At 46.0% G+C, this 19071-nt stretch overlaps 1 protein-coding gene across 1 annotated transcript; it reads left to right on the top strand.

Moving 5' to 3' along the window:
- Window positions 1–17947: 17947 nt before the first annotated feature.
- On the top strand, window positions 17948–18686 carry LOC109739499 (zinc-finger homeodomain protein 9-like). The gene is made up of 2 exons (XM_073506646.1): window positions 17948–18138; window positions 18443–18686. The coding sequence occupies exons 1-2, from the start codon at window positions 17948–17950 to the stop codon at window positions 18684–18686; spliced, it is 435 nt and encodes a 144-aa protein (XP_073362747.1).
- The last annotated feature ends 385 nt before the right edge of the window (window positions 18687–19071 follow it).

The following is a 19071-nucleotide window of genomic DNA, read 5'->3' as shown; positions in this document are numbered from 1 at the left end:
CCGTGGTAGACGATCCCCCCTCCACCAAGTGGACAACCAGTACACGTGCCAAATTACCACGTGGGCTGCCTTTTTTGTACAGAAATGAGCTCCACCGTGTACCCGCGCGGGTGTGGTCGGGAAATAGACGGGAGTACGTGCGCCGTGCGTGCACCTCTTCTCTTCGTGCACGTCCCCCACCTACGTGGGTGTGTGTGAGAGAGATACAAACCTAGACATAATGCGCCGTCCATCCCCATGCCTCCGCCCAATCCGACCACCAGTCACCACCACGCCCCACTCCTCCTCACCTTATCTCTCATCTTTCTCCCTCCATTTTTATATACAAGGGGCCACTATCAAAATTACAATTTGCAGATATACAAGGCCACTAACACTAATCGATGCAATATTAATGGTGTTTGCCTCGTGGTACTAGCAAAGGAGGACATTAATTATCCCTTGCATGCATGCGGGAGTTTGTAAAAAATGCATCTTGATGTTTCGTGCAATGCACGGGCATCTTGCTAGTCCATGAAAACAACACATGGCAAAATTCCACGGCGAACGAGGGATTTGAATCTGTTGGGAGGGGCTGTTTGGATCTTGCCCGGGGTAGCCAAAATATTGGCGACCCTTTTGTCCACCGGTGCCTTTGCCACCGATTAACGAGGAATGGCTCGGGTCCTCATGCTGTCATGCATCCTCCAGCGCGCACGTTGGAGACGAGCTCGCACGAGCTGTGTTTTTTGTCCCACAACACTGCCCGAGCCGCCCGCAGACCGACCGGTGACCCGCAAATTGCGCCATCCAACCGTAGCCGCACACATTATGACAACAACTCAACCAACCGGACAAAATTCACGCAAACACGTAGACAAACTGATATTTCATATAAACAATGATGGAAATCATATAAAATACTGGATTTTCATACAAACATGACGAATTTCATTACATTCAAATGAACTACGCGGTGCTAGTTCTGGACAACACAGGTATATAATACCTGGCCTAAATGGTCGCCCGCCGATCGATTTGTGTTCCTCATGTCCGGCAGCACTATCACCGGACTGCCGTGAGCCCCGGAGGTATATGCTTCAGCGCAAAGGATGGCTCGCTTCCCCACTGCCCAACTGATATCATTGGCTGGTGCCAAAGATGATGGTGGCCGGCACCGGTTTGAGTTCATCACCGGCCACTACTTCGCCATGGCCGGCACCGGCTCGAGTTCATCCTAACATTCCCCTCTTCCGTGGAGCCCATGCGGGGTTGACGAAGGTCCTCGCAACAAAAGGATCCGGCAAGACACCTGTTGTGTAGGCCGGCGTCGCCTCGGTGCCTTCATGGGACCCATGCGGCGGCGGCCTCCCGTGTTCTACTTCTCCTCGATGATGGCGGCAGACGCGGAGGCGCTGGCCACCGACTCGTCGCTCTCCGCGCACCCGGCTTCTGTCGCTGCTTGCATGGTGTGGCCGCCGGCATGGGTGTCTCGGCCACAGAAACGGGAGACGCGGTACGAGGCGGCGGCGTGGACGGCAGCAACGACGCCCGTGCGCTGCTCCTTGTCGAGCTGGCCTGGAGCGGCGAGTTGCTGAACCGCGCGCCGGCTTGGGGTGGCAACTGGCTCCGTCGGGCGAGGGGAGGGAGGTGGATCAGCGAGCTGCATAGCTCGTATCCGGCGGGCTACCCAGCCGGCTTGGATGCGGAATAACTACTCATCGTAAGTCATTGTAAGAGTGGACAAAATGGTGCAGGAGATAGGGGAGCGGCGGAGGTGTGCGATTCTTGGCCGGCGTTTGGCATCGTTTAAATTGGAGATTAAATAGACGGCGGACGGGAGGAGCTCGACCGGCGTTGCGTTTAACGCCGGCCCGGTCATGAACAGACGTGTGTCCAGAGTGGGTTTCTCGGCTTCCACACGGGCGGGTTTCATGGAGGCGTTTGAATGCGGCACGGAGGCGTGTTCAGCCGGGCGTGCTGCGAGTGGCGCCCTCGACTCTGACCTAGGACACCACGCCGTTCTTCCACTGACGTGAGGGCTCTTTGGGTGCATGGCCTGCATGTCAGTGACCCAACGCAGGCTCGCACAGCAGAGGAACGTTTGGTGGGCCAGGGCGGTCAGAAGCGGGCATTTCATAAACCGATGATTGTTCATTGAGTGTGACGTCATCTTTTTCATGTAGATAAGCCTACTATGTTGATAGCCCGTTCGATACGTTGTGATTCATAAAAACCGCTGCAAACATCAATGTTTTGCTTATCAAAGATAAGATTGATTAATACCCGTAACAATCCATGTCCTTAACAAAGGGTGCATGCACGTATAGGTTGAGCGTGCGTCTTGCGTCGTGTGTTGTGTGCATGCAGGCGTGCAAGTGTTGCGTGCGTGCAAGGGTACGTTTCAGTGTTGCATGCATGGGTGCGTACGTGCGTGTGTTCGTGAGTGCATGTGTACGTGTCAGTGTTGCACGCCAGCATGCGTGTGTGTGTACGTGTCAGTCTTGCACGCCTACATGCGCGCGTGTCTTGCGTGCGTCCATGTGTACGTGCGGGGTGAGGCTACACGTCAGTCGACTGACTTTTTCATCTCTGGTCATTAGATTTTCCAGCCGTTGGATACGAAATCAAGGGCCTCCAGTTTATCATCAAACTCCACCCCCCTGAGCCGCCAGCCACCACCGGCCGAACCGCCCGCCCCCGCCGCCCGCGGCCGGCCCGTCCTCCCCGAAACCACTCCCCACCGCCGGTCCGCCGCCGCACCGGCTATCCCTCTAGCCCCCCCCCCCCCCGCCCGCCGAGCTTTTTCTCCGGGGATCCCCACCCCACCGCCCAATGAACGCCCCCCAACCGCCGGTGACTGCCAACCAGAGTTCTCACGACTTCGAATACCCACCGACCACTAATTTATTACCATTTCTGTCCTTCATATACGCGCTAACGGGTGGGCCCTATGGTAATGTGCGCTGCTGAATGTGGACTGTTTGACTGGTCAATTGATCGTGTTATCAACAAATTACGGAGCTGTATGGTGAGCCAGTGACCGTATGATCACCCTAAAATGTACTCCTATTTTATTAACACAGTACAGACTCATACTACCATTTCTTTCTTTCATATACGGGCTAACAGGTGGCCCCATGGTTATGCGCCCCGATGGTGCAACACTAGTTGCGCCGTGTGGAACGTTTTCTGGTCAATTGATTGTGTCATCAACAAAATACGGAGTTGTACGGGTGAGCCAGTGACCGTATAATCATGATATGTATTTGTTTAACACGGTACAGACGCAAGGGCTCATATATACGCGCAAGCACTCACCGCTATAAGCGCACACACGCAAACCCTACCCCTATGAGCACCTTCGAGAGAGTGGGCCAGCATATATGATCTTGAGATTTTACGACGTCACCATAGGTGCCTCGTAGTCGAGTGGAACGTCTCCTCCCACTGAACGTACATCACCGGAAAATACTGAAATTAACACAAGATAAATGCGAGCACCGGGACTTTAACATTGGTGGGCTCGAGAAACCACTGTCCTCTAACCATCCAACCACATGTTGGTTAGCACGACAAAATGTATGTGGTGACCGTGATGTGCTTATTCTGAAGTCCAGTGACCATATCGTGCTTTCGCTTCAAATACAATGACCGTACGTGTCATCAACAAAATACGGAGCACGCATCAAATGCAAATTCCGTTAGTGTCATCAACAAAATATGGAGACGTATCGTGAGCTTGATACCGTTGTACTATTGTATATGCTTATTTTCTTAGTGACCGATTGCGTGTGTGGTGTGGTGGGAACATCATTTCTAGTTGTGGTGGGTCAACATGAAGACTCATGGGTCAGTTCCATCCTGCGCCACATATAGGTTGGACCGAGACGTGTTATACGAAAACCCATGTGGAGGACTCGGCGTACAACACGAAGCTACCAGAGTCGCGAAGGACTCTATCCCCACTGGTGATAAGCCGACTATATATGATTTGTAACCGTAGGCCCTTAGTATGTTATACAAGCTTGGGGGCTAGTTCGTCGATAGTATACACACACGCACAATGCCTGGTATTCACATGTACTTTGTACACACCCCTATCACTAATATACAGTACCAGGAGTAGGCTCTTTCTTCAACTGCAAGGGTCCGATCCGAACTAGGGTAAAACTTTGCCTCGTATTATCATCCAGCCTAACAGCCAGGGATATCCTACCGAATGATATGATGAAATCATATCTGCCAACTACTAAGAGAGAGGTGTGTCGGGGGGGCAATGTGTGCGAGAGAGGCCTAAAGATAATGTGCATGCGGGAGACACGTAGGCACATATATGTGCGTATAGAGGGCTAGTAGAGACCGTGCATGTGTATATATGCATGTGAGAGAAATAGTGTTTTCCAACTGAGATTAGTGAAAAGAGTGCTACATAGTAGTCAGAAAGAGAGAGAGAGAGAAACAGAGAGAGCATGTGCGTGAGACACCCCGACACCCTGAGAAAGATTGTGAGCATGTGCGAAAGAGAAATGCCGATGCATATAAAGTGTGTGCACTTATGCGTTAGATAGAGAGATATATAACGCGTTTGTGAGAACGGGGCGAGGCATAGTGCATCTACATGTAAAAGGCGGTTCTACGCATTAAATTAAAATATAAATGGCATTATTATTTTTGGATGAGATCATGAATTTTGCAAATTGCGTATGGACGAAAATCGGTCTATCAGACACCCATACTCTATTGAATTCTAGCATGTGCATGTGTTTATTTCATATTATCGATCCATAGAGTGAGAGCGGTTTGAAATACAGGCAATGGATGCTTTTGCAATTCATATATAAACATTAATTAGTGCAGTCCATGTTGTTAGTGTGAAGCACTTTATACATTTGTCACTTGCATGGATACATTCCAAATTGCTAGCTACGAAATAGAATACATGTCGAATTCAACATAAAGGGGGTTTCAAAGATTCGAATTCATAGGAAGTGCATTCATCTCTTTGAACCCGAGATAATGGCATTTGTAAATCAGATGTAAAAGGGGGCATCAATCTTTGTTGTGAGTTTGAACATGCTATATATATTCATATGCATATCTAACTTTTTTTTGCAACCAAGGAGATTATATCTGGAACCATGCATGACCTGAGGTAAGTTGCATATTTTTTAATATATACTCATGTACAACGTATATTCAAATGTACCCCGGCCCCTCCATTCCAAAATATTCGTAGCTTTAGGATTTTCAAGAGTAAAGATTTGTGAACCGAAAACGTTAATGCTTCTGCTCCCAAATATTGAACCAAGCGCCAAATAGGCCTCTGGTCACCCAAAACCGCGCGAGACTAATGTTTTGGTGGTAGGCAATTACTGTCCTGACTCTGGCCCGTGTAGCCTATCGGCCCGATGTCCAAAGGTCTAAACTGGAGTAGGTTTGTAACTTCACCAAGACGCCAGTCTCAACCGCCTCCGAGAAGCATTCATACGCCGTGGGCGCCTACCCATGCGCTCGGCCGAAATCTATCCTGCCCACATTTGGGACACCTAACATGACTGTCCTACCCCCAACCCGCAATATGTCCGAAATTTTAGATGGGGGTAAAGTTTGTAACTTTCCCCAAATTTCAAACAAGCGCGTCTCAAACCGAAACATTGTTCCCCCTTAGTTCCCCGCCTCCCTCCGTTTCCCCATTCGTACTCTATGGGCGTGAAAACGCCCTCTCCACCAGCCGCGAAACCCCAGCCTCCTCCGTCCTCCACCCCATATCGGCCAATCCACCGCCGCCCTCCTCCATCACGCCGGAGCCGGTACCCCGACGTCGTCGTCCAACGCAACCGCAACCGCAACACCCTCAAGGACTTAGCAGCTGAAGCCGAGGCAGAGCTGCCTCCACGACGCCGACGCCGACGTGCGCCGTACCAGAACCAATCCGACCACGCCGTCCTGCGCCTCGCTGTTGTGGCTCCACTGTCGCAACCGTCCACCGCACCGGAGCTGTTCCCGCTACGCCGTCGTTCGCCGCCTCGGATCTGCTTCCCCGCTGCCGACAGACGGCCACCGCACCACACTCAACAACTTGGCCATGGGTTCGTCCAAGGCTGCACCGTCCTCCACAACTTCTGGTTTCCGGCGAACAACAAGAAGATCGTCGGAAAAACAGAAGGAGTACACAGCACTGCCAGCAGAAAGAGGTACTCCTCTTCCCTTATTCGTGCAAATCTTACGTCTCCGCTCATACCGTATTCATCCCACGAAAGAAACTAGTTGAGCGCTTCTTACTACATCTTCTTCGTGATACTAAATGCACAAGGTTTCCTCCCTTTTACTATTTCACCTTTGCTAGAGGTCAGTAGCCCGCCTGGATTTCAATTCAGGGTCAGTCAAACCGCAATTAAAAGAAGTAGCACCCGCTTAGGCGCGCGGAGCACCTAGTCCGCCTGTTCCCCGGGGAAGTGGCGCATCGGTGTCTATCATAGGGGTGTGGGGCGCAGGAGCTCCTTGCACCCGATATGGAGGTCGGTGGGGCTTGAATGGATGGCCGGGGGGATGGTGCCAAGCACGGCGGTGCGGTGAGGTCGAGGGGAGGGCGCAGGAAGGGGAGGAATACTGGGCCGGTGGTCGCTGGCATCTCGAGGAAGATCGTCAACACTGACTAGCTGGAGGTAGATGAAGGCGATCTGCCCGTTCTTTGTACATCGGACGGTGCAGAAAAAATGGACTGAACTATTTGCTTTCAGTTGACTGTTATTTTCATAGATTCCTGTAGTAATTTAGTGTGCCATGCATGTTGTAGAGCTATCATATGTCTCCCGTCATTTATTTCTCACCGACCTGCTATCTGCTAGCTTTACACTGTACTAATTGTGCACACACTTCACCCATACTCACACTATTTTTTTTATGCATGGGTATTTCAGACTCTGACGCAGTGTTGATGAATGCAGAAAAGAAAAGACAGAAGTCGCTCGAGTGTAATTCGAAGATAAGCACTAAGCGTTTCAGTGCTCTAATGGGTGCAGTGTCACCAGTTGGAGACAGTAAACGTAGCTCTGCAGTTGATGATCTCAATTGCCACACACAACCATCCCAGGTGCTTGCTTTAACTTCGCGCTGTCAAATGTGGTTGCATGTTGCATATGGTGTCTAGCTTGTATTGCTTCCAATTTGGTTAAATTGCATCTGCTTACTTTACACATTATACCTTTGATAATGACATGCCTTCCTGTTTTTGATACATACTACATATGTCTATTAACCATGTTCGTACATCAAACTAATTGTCTTTTGTATCCCTCGTCAATCACTTATGATGAGACAGTCACCCGAGTGGGTTACTGTGAGACGCCCTACTCGTTTAAAGAGTGCAGTGTCATCCTCCCCACATGATTCTCAAGAAACAGCAAGGCTAAATGAAGATAGTCAACGTAGCTCTCTAGTTGATCACCGCAATTCCCCCACACCACCATCGCAGGTGCTTGCTCTTACTTGGCAGTGTGATATGTGGTTGCATATTGCATATGGTGTCTACCTTGTAATGCTTCTAATTAGGGTAAATTGCATCTACTTAGTTAACACATTATACTTGTGAATATGACATGCCTTCCTGTTTGTGGTACATACTACGTCTTTCTATTAACCATGTTCTTACATCAAACTACTTTTCTTGTGTATCCCTCATCAATGCTCCTAATTTGTTAAATTGCATCTCCTTAGCTTACACATTATACATGTGAATATGACACGCCTTCCTGTTTTTCGTACATACTACATCTGCCTATCACACCATGTTCTTACATCAAACTATTGTTCTTGTGTATCCTGCGTCTATCGCTTATGATGAGACAGTCACGCGCGTGGGTTAATATGAGACTCAATACTCTTATAAAGAATGCAATTTCATCCTCTCCACATGATTCTCAAGAAACAACAAGCCTAAATGAAGATATTGAACGTAGCTCTGTACCTGAAGACCGCACTTCCCCTACACCACCATCACAGGTGCTTGCTCTAACTTTGCAGTGCGATATGTGGTTACATGTTGCATACGGTGTCTAGCTTGTAATGCTTCTAATTAGGGTAAATTGCATCTGCTTAGTTTACACACTATACTTGTGAATATGGCATGCCTTCCTATTTTTGGTACACACTACATCTATGTGTTAACCTTATTCTTACATGAAACTACCTCTCTTATGTATCCTGCATCAATCCCTTACGATGAGTCACCTTTATTCGTTGCATATTGCATATTATTTCTAGCCTGTTGCCATGTATTGCTTCCAATTTGGTCAAATACATTTGTTAGGGCACCCTTTTAATTTGGCAGAGTGATATTGGTTTCATCTTTCATATGGTTTCTAGCTTGCATCGATTCTAACAAGTTCAAGCACCTTGTGCTTAGTTTACACTTTATACATCATACATGTCAATATGTCACGCCGTCCTGTTTTTCATACATATTCCATCCTCCTATCATGCGGCTGCCTTACATGAAAGTAGTGTTCGTCAGTATCTTGCATCAATGAGTTCTGAAGAGCAAATTTTATTCCTTTTTCTTGTGGGTTTGACTTGACAAGGCAAAATCAAGAAAGAGGAAGGAAAAGAGTAAGGAAGGCGATGATGGTGGTCCTCTGCAGCAACGTAAACGGAGCATCTGTACCGATTCTCCTTGTACTGATAGTGGATTACAAGGTCCAAGTCTCCGCTACCCTACTCCCCCATCCAAGGTGCTTGCTCTAACTTGGCAGTGTGATATCTGGTTGCATGTTGCATATGGTGTCTAGCTCGTATTGCTCCTAATTAGTGTAAACTGCATCTGCTTAGCTTACACATGATACATGTGAATATGACACGCTTTCCTATTTTTGGTACATACTATATCTGTCTATCACACCATGTTCTTACATGAAACTACTCTTCTTGTGTATCCTGCATCAGTCACTTATGATGGGACACCTTTAAGTTGGCAGTGTGATATTGGTTTGCGTCTTGAATATGATTTCTAGCATGTATTGCTTCTAGTTTGATGAACGCCACCAATGACGAGACAGTTTTAACTTGGCAGAGTGATATTGATTGCACCTTCCATATGGTGTCTTGAAGTGTTTCTAATTTGTTGAAGTGCCTTCTGCTTAGTTACCACATCATAGGTGTGAATATGTCAAGCCGTCCATTTTTTCGTACATATTCCATCCTCGTATCATGACTTTGCCTTTCATCAGAGTAGTGTTCGTCAGTATCATGCATGAATGAGTTTTGAAGAGCAAATGATATTCCTTTTTCTTGTCGGTATGACCTCACAATGCAAAATCAATAAAGCTGAAGGAAATTGGCAAGGCATTGGATGATGGTGGTCCTTCCGAGCAACTGAAACGGAGGTTCTCTACAGATTCTACTCCGCCATCCTCCCAACAAGATTCGCAAGACAACGCAAGGCTAGATAGTCAACGTAGCTGTGTAGATGATGAGCACATCTCCCCTACTCCACCATCACAGGTGCTTTCTCTAACTTGGCACTATTATATGTGGTTGCATGTTGCGTATGATGTCTAGCTTGTATTGTTTCTAACTTTGTTGAATTGCATCTGCTTACTTTACACATAATGCCTGTGAATATGACATGTGTTCCTGTTTCTACATCAGACTACTATTCTTGCATATCCCGCATCAGTCACTTATGATAAGGCACCTTTAAGTCGCCACTGTGATATTGGTTGTGTCTTGCATATGATTTCTAGCATGTACTGCTTCTAATTTGTTGAAACGCCATACAGTTTGAACTTGGCAGAGTGATATTGGTTGCATATTTCATATGGTGTCTAGCTTGCAGTGCTTCTAATTTGTTGAAATGCCTTCTGCTTAGTTACCACATCATAGGTGTGAATATGTCACACCATCCTGTTTTTCATACATATTCCATCCTCGCATCATGTGCTGCCTTTCATCCGAGTAGTGTTCGTCAGTATCATGCATGAATGAGTTCTGAAGAGCGAATTTTATTCCTTTTTCTTATCGGTTTGACTTCACAATGCAAAATCATTACAACTAAAGGAAATTAGTCCGGCAGTGGATGATGGTGGTCCTTAGGAGCAACACAAACAGGGGGTCTCTACAGATTCTACTCCGCCATCCCCCCAACAAGATTCGCAAGACAACACAAGGCTGGACAGTCAACGTAGCTATGTAGATGATGAGCACATCTCCCCTACTCCACCATCACAGGTGCTTGCTCTAACTTGACACTATTATATGTGGTTGCATGTTGCGTATGATGTCTAGCTTGTATTGCTTCTAACTTGAATTGCATCTGCTTACTTTACACATAACGCCTGTGAATATGACACGTGTTCCTGTTTCTAGAACATACATGTACATGATGAGCACATCTCCCCTACTCCACCATCACAGGTGCTTGCTCTTACTTGGAATTGTTATACGTGGTTGCGTTTTCCGTATGATGTCTAGTTTGTATTGCTTCTGATTATGTTGAATTCCATCTGCGTAGCTTACAACTTATACCTGCAACGATCACTTACCCATAAGACACATTTAACTTGGGACTGTGATGTAGGTTGCATCTTGCATTGTCTTCTAGCTTGCACTGCTTCTAATTTCTTGAAATGGCACTTACGACGAGACACTTTTTACCTGATAGAGTGATATTGGTTGCATGTTCATATGGTGCCTAGCTTTCATTTCTTCTAATTTTGTTGAAATGCCTTCCGCTTACTGTTTTTTCATACATATTCCATCCTCCTATCGTACGTGTGAGTATGAAACGCTGTCTTTTTTTGTATATATTCCATCCTCCTATCCTGCGCTTGCCTTACATCAAAGTAGTGTTCGTCTGTATCATGCATCAACCAGTTATGCAGAGCTAATTTTATTCATCTTCTTGGGGTTTTGACTTCATAAGGAAATATCAGAAAATAGAAAGGAAAAGAGTAAGTTAGGGGATGTTGGTGGTCCTCCGCACCGACGCAAACAGAGACTCTCTAGATTTGCCACTGCTACTGCTAATGAAGTTGAAGTCCCAAGTCTACATGATGAGTTCATCTCCCGTACTCCACCGTCGCAGGTGCTTGCTCTAAGTTGACAGTGTGATAATTGGTTTCATCTGGCATATGTTGTCTAGCATGTATTTCTTCTATTTTCATTAAATTGCACCTGCTGAGTTTAGACGTTATACATGTGCATATGACATGGCTTTCTGTGTCTAGAATACACTGCATCTATCTATCATACCATGTTCTTACATCAAAGTACTGTTGTTGTGTATCCCGCATCAGTCACTCATGATTGGACGCTTTTAACATGGCAGTTTGATAGTGGTTGCATCTTGCATTGATTTCTACGTTGTACTGCTTCTAATTTTTTGAATTGCCACTTATGAGAAGACACTTTTAACTTGGCAGAGTAATATTGGTTGCATCTTTCAAATGGTGTCTAGCTTGCATTACTTCTATTTTCTTGAAAATCCTTCTGCTTAGTTGTCACATCGTAGCTGTGAATATGTCATGTTATCCTGTTTTTCTTACATATTCCATCCTCATACGGTTGTCTTACATCAAAGTATTGCTTGTCTGTATCATGCATCAATGAGTTCAGAAGAGTGATTTTATTCTTTTGTGTTGTGGGTACAGCTTGACATGGCAAAGTCAGAAAAGAGCAAGGAAAATAATATAGTAGGGAGTGCTGTTACTCGTCGGGTGAAACGGAAAAGGTTCTACCGTCGAGATTCTGCTGGTACTTATAGTGCAGTAGAAGTTCCAAGTCCACCAGCTAAATCTACAAACACAGTATCACCTGCTCCACCAGCTGCAGCATCCGCTTCAACTGTACCAGCATCTCAACCAGTTACTTGTTCGTTTGCTCCGGAACTGGCCAGTTCCCAAGCTGCCTTCACACCTAACACTACTTCCGAAGCACTGCTGACACAACAGGACTTGGCAAGATGAGATGAACCTCATGAGCATCAACACCAAGACGGTACCTAATCGAGTCAAGTTGCAGTTGCATGCTCCTTTATATGTACTCTCACAGTTTGATGTACACTAACACTTTCCATGTTCGTTGTTGAACTAGCACCACGGTGCAAGCGGAAACAGACATCAGGGATAATGCTTGACAGATTAACAAAATCTAAAGGAGGAAGAATGGAGATCCATTTTGAGGCAGGTTTAAAAAGGCCACGTGATGCTACAGAGTCAGCTAAGTTAGTATCAGAGGCAGCCGTTGCCGTTAGGTGTCATGCACGTATCCTCCCAACGTGGATCCAGTACAGGAATGAGAAAGACAATGCCCAGTTTAACACCTTCCTTGACCATTTATCCGTAAGTAATGTTATTCATCGCAATTAGTAATATTGTCTTGCTCTGTCCCGTACTTTCTAGCTTCCTCCTAATAAGACTCACATTCTTTTTTCAACAGATGAGGTTCAAGTTGGATCCGAAAGATGATGCAACTAAACAAGCATGCACTCTTGTTTTTCAGTCTGCTCTGCGACAGTATCGGTACCACCTTAGAAAATCTCACTTTGAAGGCAAGGCTAACAATGAAATCGCCCAAACATCTCCAGTGGAAATATATTACAGATGAAGACTAGACAACCCTTGTTAAACACTGGTCTGATCCAAAGTATCAGGTAGGCTATATGTATTTGATCAGACCACATATTGAACTTGTATTTATGTATGTGCCTTACAAGTGTATCTTCTTCTAGGCTAACTGTTTGAAGAACAAAACCAACCGTTCTAAAGTGAAATTCCAACAGACAACAGGATCTCGTAGCTATATTGCACACTACGAGGCTCTTGTAAATAGCTGCTACTTCCTTCTTTTTTTGTGCCATATTATCGTATCTATATTGACTTGTTCCAAATACAGAGGAAAGCCCGTGTGGACAAAAAGAACCTGAACCGAATGCAGTGCAAATCTTCAAGGATTGCCACACCAGCAAGATGAAGGGCATGAGCACACCAGTTCAAGCCGCTGTTGTAAGTCCTTACTCCTCCTGCCTGGAACTGATTGGTACTGTGATGTGTTCATTTAACTAGTTGGTTTGCAGCCAATGTTAGTTACTCTGTTCACTTTTATTCACAGTTGTCTTAACGTATCATTTCACCTTACATGGTTTAAAAGTGATGAAGGATATTCTTTTGGTCTTGATGTGTAATCTAGTTGTTATGTTCACGTGCGCACACAATGATAAAATAGCCTGTTTGTTTTATATCTGTTTGCCCATGATATGAATGATGTCATACTATGTTCATCCTACTTTAAACCGTATCTCTTTATCCTTAGATGTCAACGAATGTGAGGAAATAGACAATACAGTAGGCATGCTACATCGGCATATGTTCCGAAAGTGATTTTATTATGTAGTTGGCACTACAATACATGCTAATGTATTACAGTAGTTCACCAAAATAAGTTATGTATAAATGTTTAACCTACTTTGTTTGTTTTTGTCTCATTAGTAACTTATCTGGTACACTAATCTACAAGTTCAAACTTTCAGGAAGCTATGGAACAAATGATTGAACAGCCACAACCACCTGAAGGTGACAAGGCTACTACAGGCACAATGTCACGTCTTGCTGCAGTGCGTCAGTATCTCTCCACTAACAGTGCAAAAAGCACCTTCCTGCATAATTCTGGGTTAGTTGTCAAGGTAACCTCGTCCAAATCGCCTACTGAACAAAATCTTCCTGCTAGACAGAGTGATATATCTGTGCTCCAGACACAAGTCCAATCCCTAATGGACGTTGTTTCGGAAACAAGAATAGTGTTTGAGAAATGTCGTCAAGATATGAATATTTTGAAACCAGACTATCAGACATTCGCTTCGTTGTTCAAGAACAATGGCGGAAAAAAGGTGGAGATCGTGCTGCTCCATCAGATTCTACAGCCTGAAAAATTAGCACTCAGGTCAAATGATCTGTGCTTCTATACATCTGATGGTGCTTTTATTTGGAAGGACTGTAAACTTTATGCCAACAGGCCTTTTGTTGTATGGTTGTAATTTATTTTGTTGTGATACAACATTTATGATGCTGCCTCAGGCTGCAGTAATTACGACGCTATTTTTGTATAGTGTAGGTTTATCTTAGTAATGTATTCGGCAGAAAGCTTCGTAGGAGCCCAACATGCCAACATTCGTCGGGCCCATTCCAATTGGGCTAAAAACAATTACGGGCCGAAATTGGCATGTAGCCCACTAAAAATATCTGGGCCTAAATCAGCATAAGCTTTCACATTTTTCTGGTAGGCCTGTGCCCATAGTGGGCCTTTAACAGGCCTAAACATAATTTGGGCCCTCAGTAAAAATAGGCCGCTTACAGGTGTAAATATCTCAAGCCCATAAAAAACATGGGCCTTTAATACACCGAAAGTGAGATTGGGCCCTGATTGTGCCAAATAACCCACTGGACTTAGCAGGCCGAAATGGTGGCCCATTTACGATGCGGATCTTTGACAGGCCGAAATTCGGACGGGCCGTAAATGCGCCGACCTAATACACGGGCCTTTAACAGGCCGGAACTTCGGTCAGGCTAGATTATCTTCATTTTTATATGGGCCGTTAATGGGCCCGATATGACATTGGGCCACATATGGCCCATGGTTTACGTCCGACGTTAACAGGCCGAAAGTGGCCCAAAGCTATAGTGGGCCTCTAATAGGCTGAATGTCAGACATGGCCGAATATGACCCAAATCCTTCACGGTCGTTTATGGGCCGAAAGTTTTGATGACCTGTAAATGGGCCCAAATGAAACCGGACCTTTAACAGGACGGAAATACACCGGGCCGTAATTCGGCCCAATTACTTAGCGGACTGTTAACGGGCCAGAAGTGACCATGGGCCGCATTAATGACAAGTTTAGGACAGGCCATTGACGGGCCGATTTGATAGAGAATGTTGGGCCTTTAGCTGGGCCGGCCCATTATGGTCTGCAGAATCTTGTGGGCCTTTAGCTGGGCCGGCCCCTTGTGGTCCACAAAATCTTGTGGGCCTTTAGCTGGGCCGGCCCATTATGGTCTGCACAATCGTGGGGGCCTTTAGCTGGGCCGGCCCATTATGGTCCGCTAAATTTTGTGGGCCTTTAGCTGGGTCGGCCCATTATGGTCCGCGAAATCTTATGGCCCTTCGGTTGGGTCGGCCCATTTAAACTTTGTGGGCCACTTTTGGGCCGGTCCATGTGTCAACATATCATAGGCCCATCTTGACCGTTGGATGGGTGACACCTGTGCCAACGCGGAGCTGACGCGTGGATCCGTCAGCCAATGAGAATTTTACACGTGGAAAATCGGCATTGGTCGTGGCTGTTAACGGGTTATCAGATCCAAAATCCGACCCGATAGCTTAACGGTGTTCCGTTTCGGTGGATGCCACGTGTCGGTCACCCTTGACGAAAGCACTTCTGTGACGCGCGATTTATCGTCATGGAAGTGGACACTTCCGTGATGATAATTTTGGCAATGTCATGGAACACTTCTACGACAGCACAGGTATGACTATCTTGATTCTGTCATAAATTTGTCATGGATGTACATCACGTATGACAGAAAACGCGACCTACTATGACAAACACGTATCATCACGGAAGTGCATTTTTTTGTAGTGATACCCCGCATGTTGCTGCATGAAATTGTTGCAATATGTTTCGGTGATATCCGATGTCTTATCCTTAACACTCCATATATGAGGAAACCATCCTCACTAATATGAATGTTACATGTTAGCTACACAAGTTACCTACGAAAAGGAACTATGTTCAGTTAGACTTGGAATCGATACAAATAACCACCACAATTAATTTGGAATTGCATCAACAAAATGACCGTATTTGAATTGCCAATACCTATGGCAGACAATGTGGAATGGACTAACCAAAATCATATATATCTTATGGAGATCTTGTAACAAAACTAAAGGAAACATTAAAGAGTATTTTTTTCGACTGTGAAAATTGACGTATCCTAATGCATCGAAACAGCTGTACTGAACACTAAACTTGCACAATTACAAAATAGATTGGCGCCATAATAAGTTATTATACCATCTCCAAATGGGCAGGATGCAGTAGGCAAGAAAAATGTATACAAATGCAAAATCAAGATCTCTTAGGGCAATTAATTAACAACAATATGTAAAGAAGCACGCAGAATGTACTGGATGAAATAACTTATTTGGCCACATTAGCAAATCATTATATGAATCGGTCAACATCAATCTACTTATATGTGTTTCATAAATAAAATAGCAGCTAAAATTCTAACATATTTAAGATACGAAGATATTAAATGCGGATGCTTCTATATCTATCATAAACTTTGCCAATTAAAGGCATACCCAATGGTGGATTGAAATTGTAGCGCTTACATATATAACAAGCTGATGGGAAGAGCACTTTGTATACTAACCTGCTCAATGGAGCAATGTACAAACTTGTATACTAATAGAAATATCATAGTTTTAAATTCACAGGAAAGGACACATGTACACTCGACGTTCCTTCTAGGCCAAAATAAAAATATCCACACCATGGCTGAGAATAACCTGATGGGAAGAGCACTTTGTATACTAATTTGTTCAATGGAGCAATTTACAAATTTGCATACTGTTAGAGACATCAGAGTTCTAAATTCAGATGAAAGGACTCCTGCACACTGGGCGTTCCTTCCAAGCCAAAAGAAAAACCTCAACGCCATGGCTGACGCCCTGCCTCGTCACACCAATGTGTTGCCTCTAGCATGAGAAGGAAAAATATTGAAAATTTGATGGCGTGGTGACCTGATTGGACTCGGGTACACTGGCCATTCCTTCAAGGCAAATATATGTATTAATAAGCCCTCCATGCCATGGGTGAGGCTCTGTCCGGCGTCGTCCAATTCGTTCTTTACAGGATGAAAAGAAAGCGATCTTCAGATTGGAAACTCACCTATAGCCGGTCTGATTCTATTGGAACCGGCCGGTATTGACCTCCCCAACGACACCAAAGCTGTCTTAGCCTGAATAGAGACACACACTGGAGGGGAGGACTAGGGCACATATGGCACCAAACCTGCAAGGGCCAAGGGTGACCATACCATAGAGAATTTTAGAGAACCGCGCGCGGAGGCGAGAAGCACCAACAGACGTGCCATGGGGGGACCCTTGATGCACAGATCGGCTCCCACCTGCAGACCTGCTGCACCTATAGCCAAGGAGAAAACTGGCGTCAATTTTTCTGGGGGAGAGAGGTTGATCGGTTTGTGTTTATTTCCGAGGGAGGGAGAGAGGCATCCATGATTTATGGCTGGAAAGTGGAAACGGAGAGAAGGCAGGTGGACAGTCGGTTCTTCACATTGGTAACTGAACGCTGCATGTAAAGATTCGCTGACGTGGCAGAACGTGGCACATGTGGGGCATACATGTTGAGGCCGATATGCTGCATGTCAAGATAAATAGATTAGTGGGGGTGGATCTCTTAGTTATATAGGATAACCTCTCAAATCCAGGGTAATTATATTTTGTATTGATTAACAACTATACATGGGCAAAAAATGTACAATGGTGGTCTACACGCGTCCTGTCCATCTATGAGACGACGACCCTTGCAAAAAGCTATTTTTGACAAAAAAATCTATTGACAATGTAGCAGTAATTTGAGAACTAAAAAATGAGCAAGGTCAAACAAAAAATGGTTAGGTTTCTATGGTGCCTGTCTTGAGTGATCCAATATTAATTTAGCACTACGATCTTTCGAGATTTTCTCTTTTCTATAGTCACTACTAATTACATGGATTAATAATATCTGTCGTTAGAGTCATTGTTGCTCTTTTTATACCCTAAACTCACAGACTTCGTTTCGCATCCTATCCTTACGAGTTTTGCTCGCCTTCGTTGATCCTAACTAGTAAATCCAAGCCTTAGACACTAGTGGGTAATCTTTGTGAAGCCAAGTGACACCAGGGGGGCCATGGACATCAAGTACCCTAAGGGGTTCGTCAAGAAGGTAAGGCAGGCGGTCGTGGCATTGGCGGTGAAAGGGGTGAAATACAAGGAGTGTAGTAGGAACCACGCGCTGGCTACGAGTGGGCAAGTCATGGACGGCTGCGGGGAGTGCATGCCGTTGGGGGACCTGAACCCCACCGACGCATCGTCATACAAGTGGGCGGCCTGAGGCTGCCACTACAGCTTGCACCGTGAGATGATGATGGAGAGGTCGCTGCTGCTACCGCCCATGGCTGCAATCATACTCCATGGCCAGCCGTAGCGCGGGGAGGAGCAGACACCGGAGGACTGGCTCCCGGTCGCCGACTCTGACACCGACTCGGATGGCACAGAGTATGACTCGGATGCCACGGAGTACGACGACGAGCTCCGTCTCCCCACCACATCAGCCTCCACCTGTGTATCCTCCGGCACCGATGGCATAGCAGCTGCCTGCGTACATCTCTTCTCCATGACACAGCCGCCTGTTGGGGGCACTGCGGATCCAGAGGCTCCCCGCCCAGCTCTCGCCGACGATGGCGCCACCGCACCATGTGGTTATGTCGGCGAGGAAGTGGTCCCGCACCATGTGCACTGCCTACCAGAAGATGCGCATGCAGGAGCTGTCGAAGCACCTAGGGTGGTGCCTGCAGAAGCGCGATAAGGACATCATCAAAGCGAGGTGCCATGACATTGGCATCGGTAAGGACATCTTTAGGAACTAGAGGCACAACAATAAGCGCAACTAACCCAACGGCCACAACGCCTCCGATGCATTCTCCTCCGCTGTCGGACCTACCCGTCTCCTCCCACCAGCGTAACACACCAGTGTTAGACGTTTTTCGTCTACCATGGGACATTTTTCAGCTACCATGACAAGTTTTTTTATGTTAGCGTTTTTTGCAGTTAGGCTCAACTACTATGGCGGTTCTTGCCATGGGCGACAATGGCGGCGACCTCTCCGTCATCACCTTGCGGTGGAAGTTGTGGTGTCATCCGTATGTCGTGCACTTGTATGACGACACATCAGCGGGGTTGAGGTCCCCCAATGGTATTCACTCCCTGCAGCCGTCCACGACGTGCCCACCACTAGTCAGCGCATGCATGATT

This window comes from Aegilops tauschii, chromosome 1 (genome assembly GCF_002575655.3).
Source record: "Aegilops tauschii subsp. strangulata cultivar AL8/78 chromosome 1, Aet v6.0, whole genome shotgun sequence".
NCBI lineage: Eukaryota > Viridiplantae > Streptophyta > Magnoliopsida > Poales > Poaceae > Aegilops > Aegilops tauschii.
This window is presented reverse-complemented; position numbering and strand designations above follow the sequence as displayed.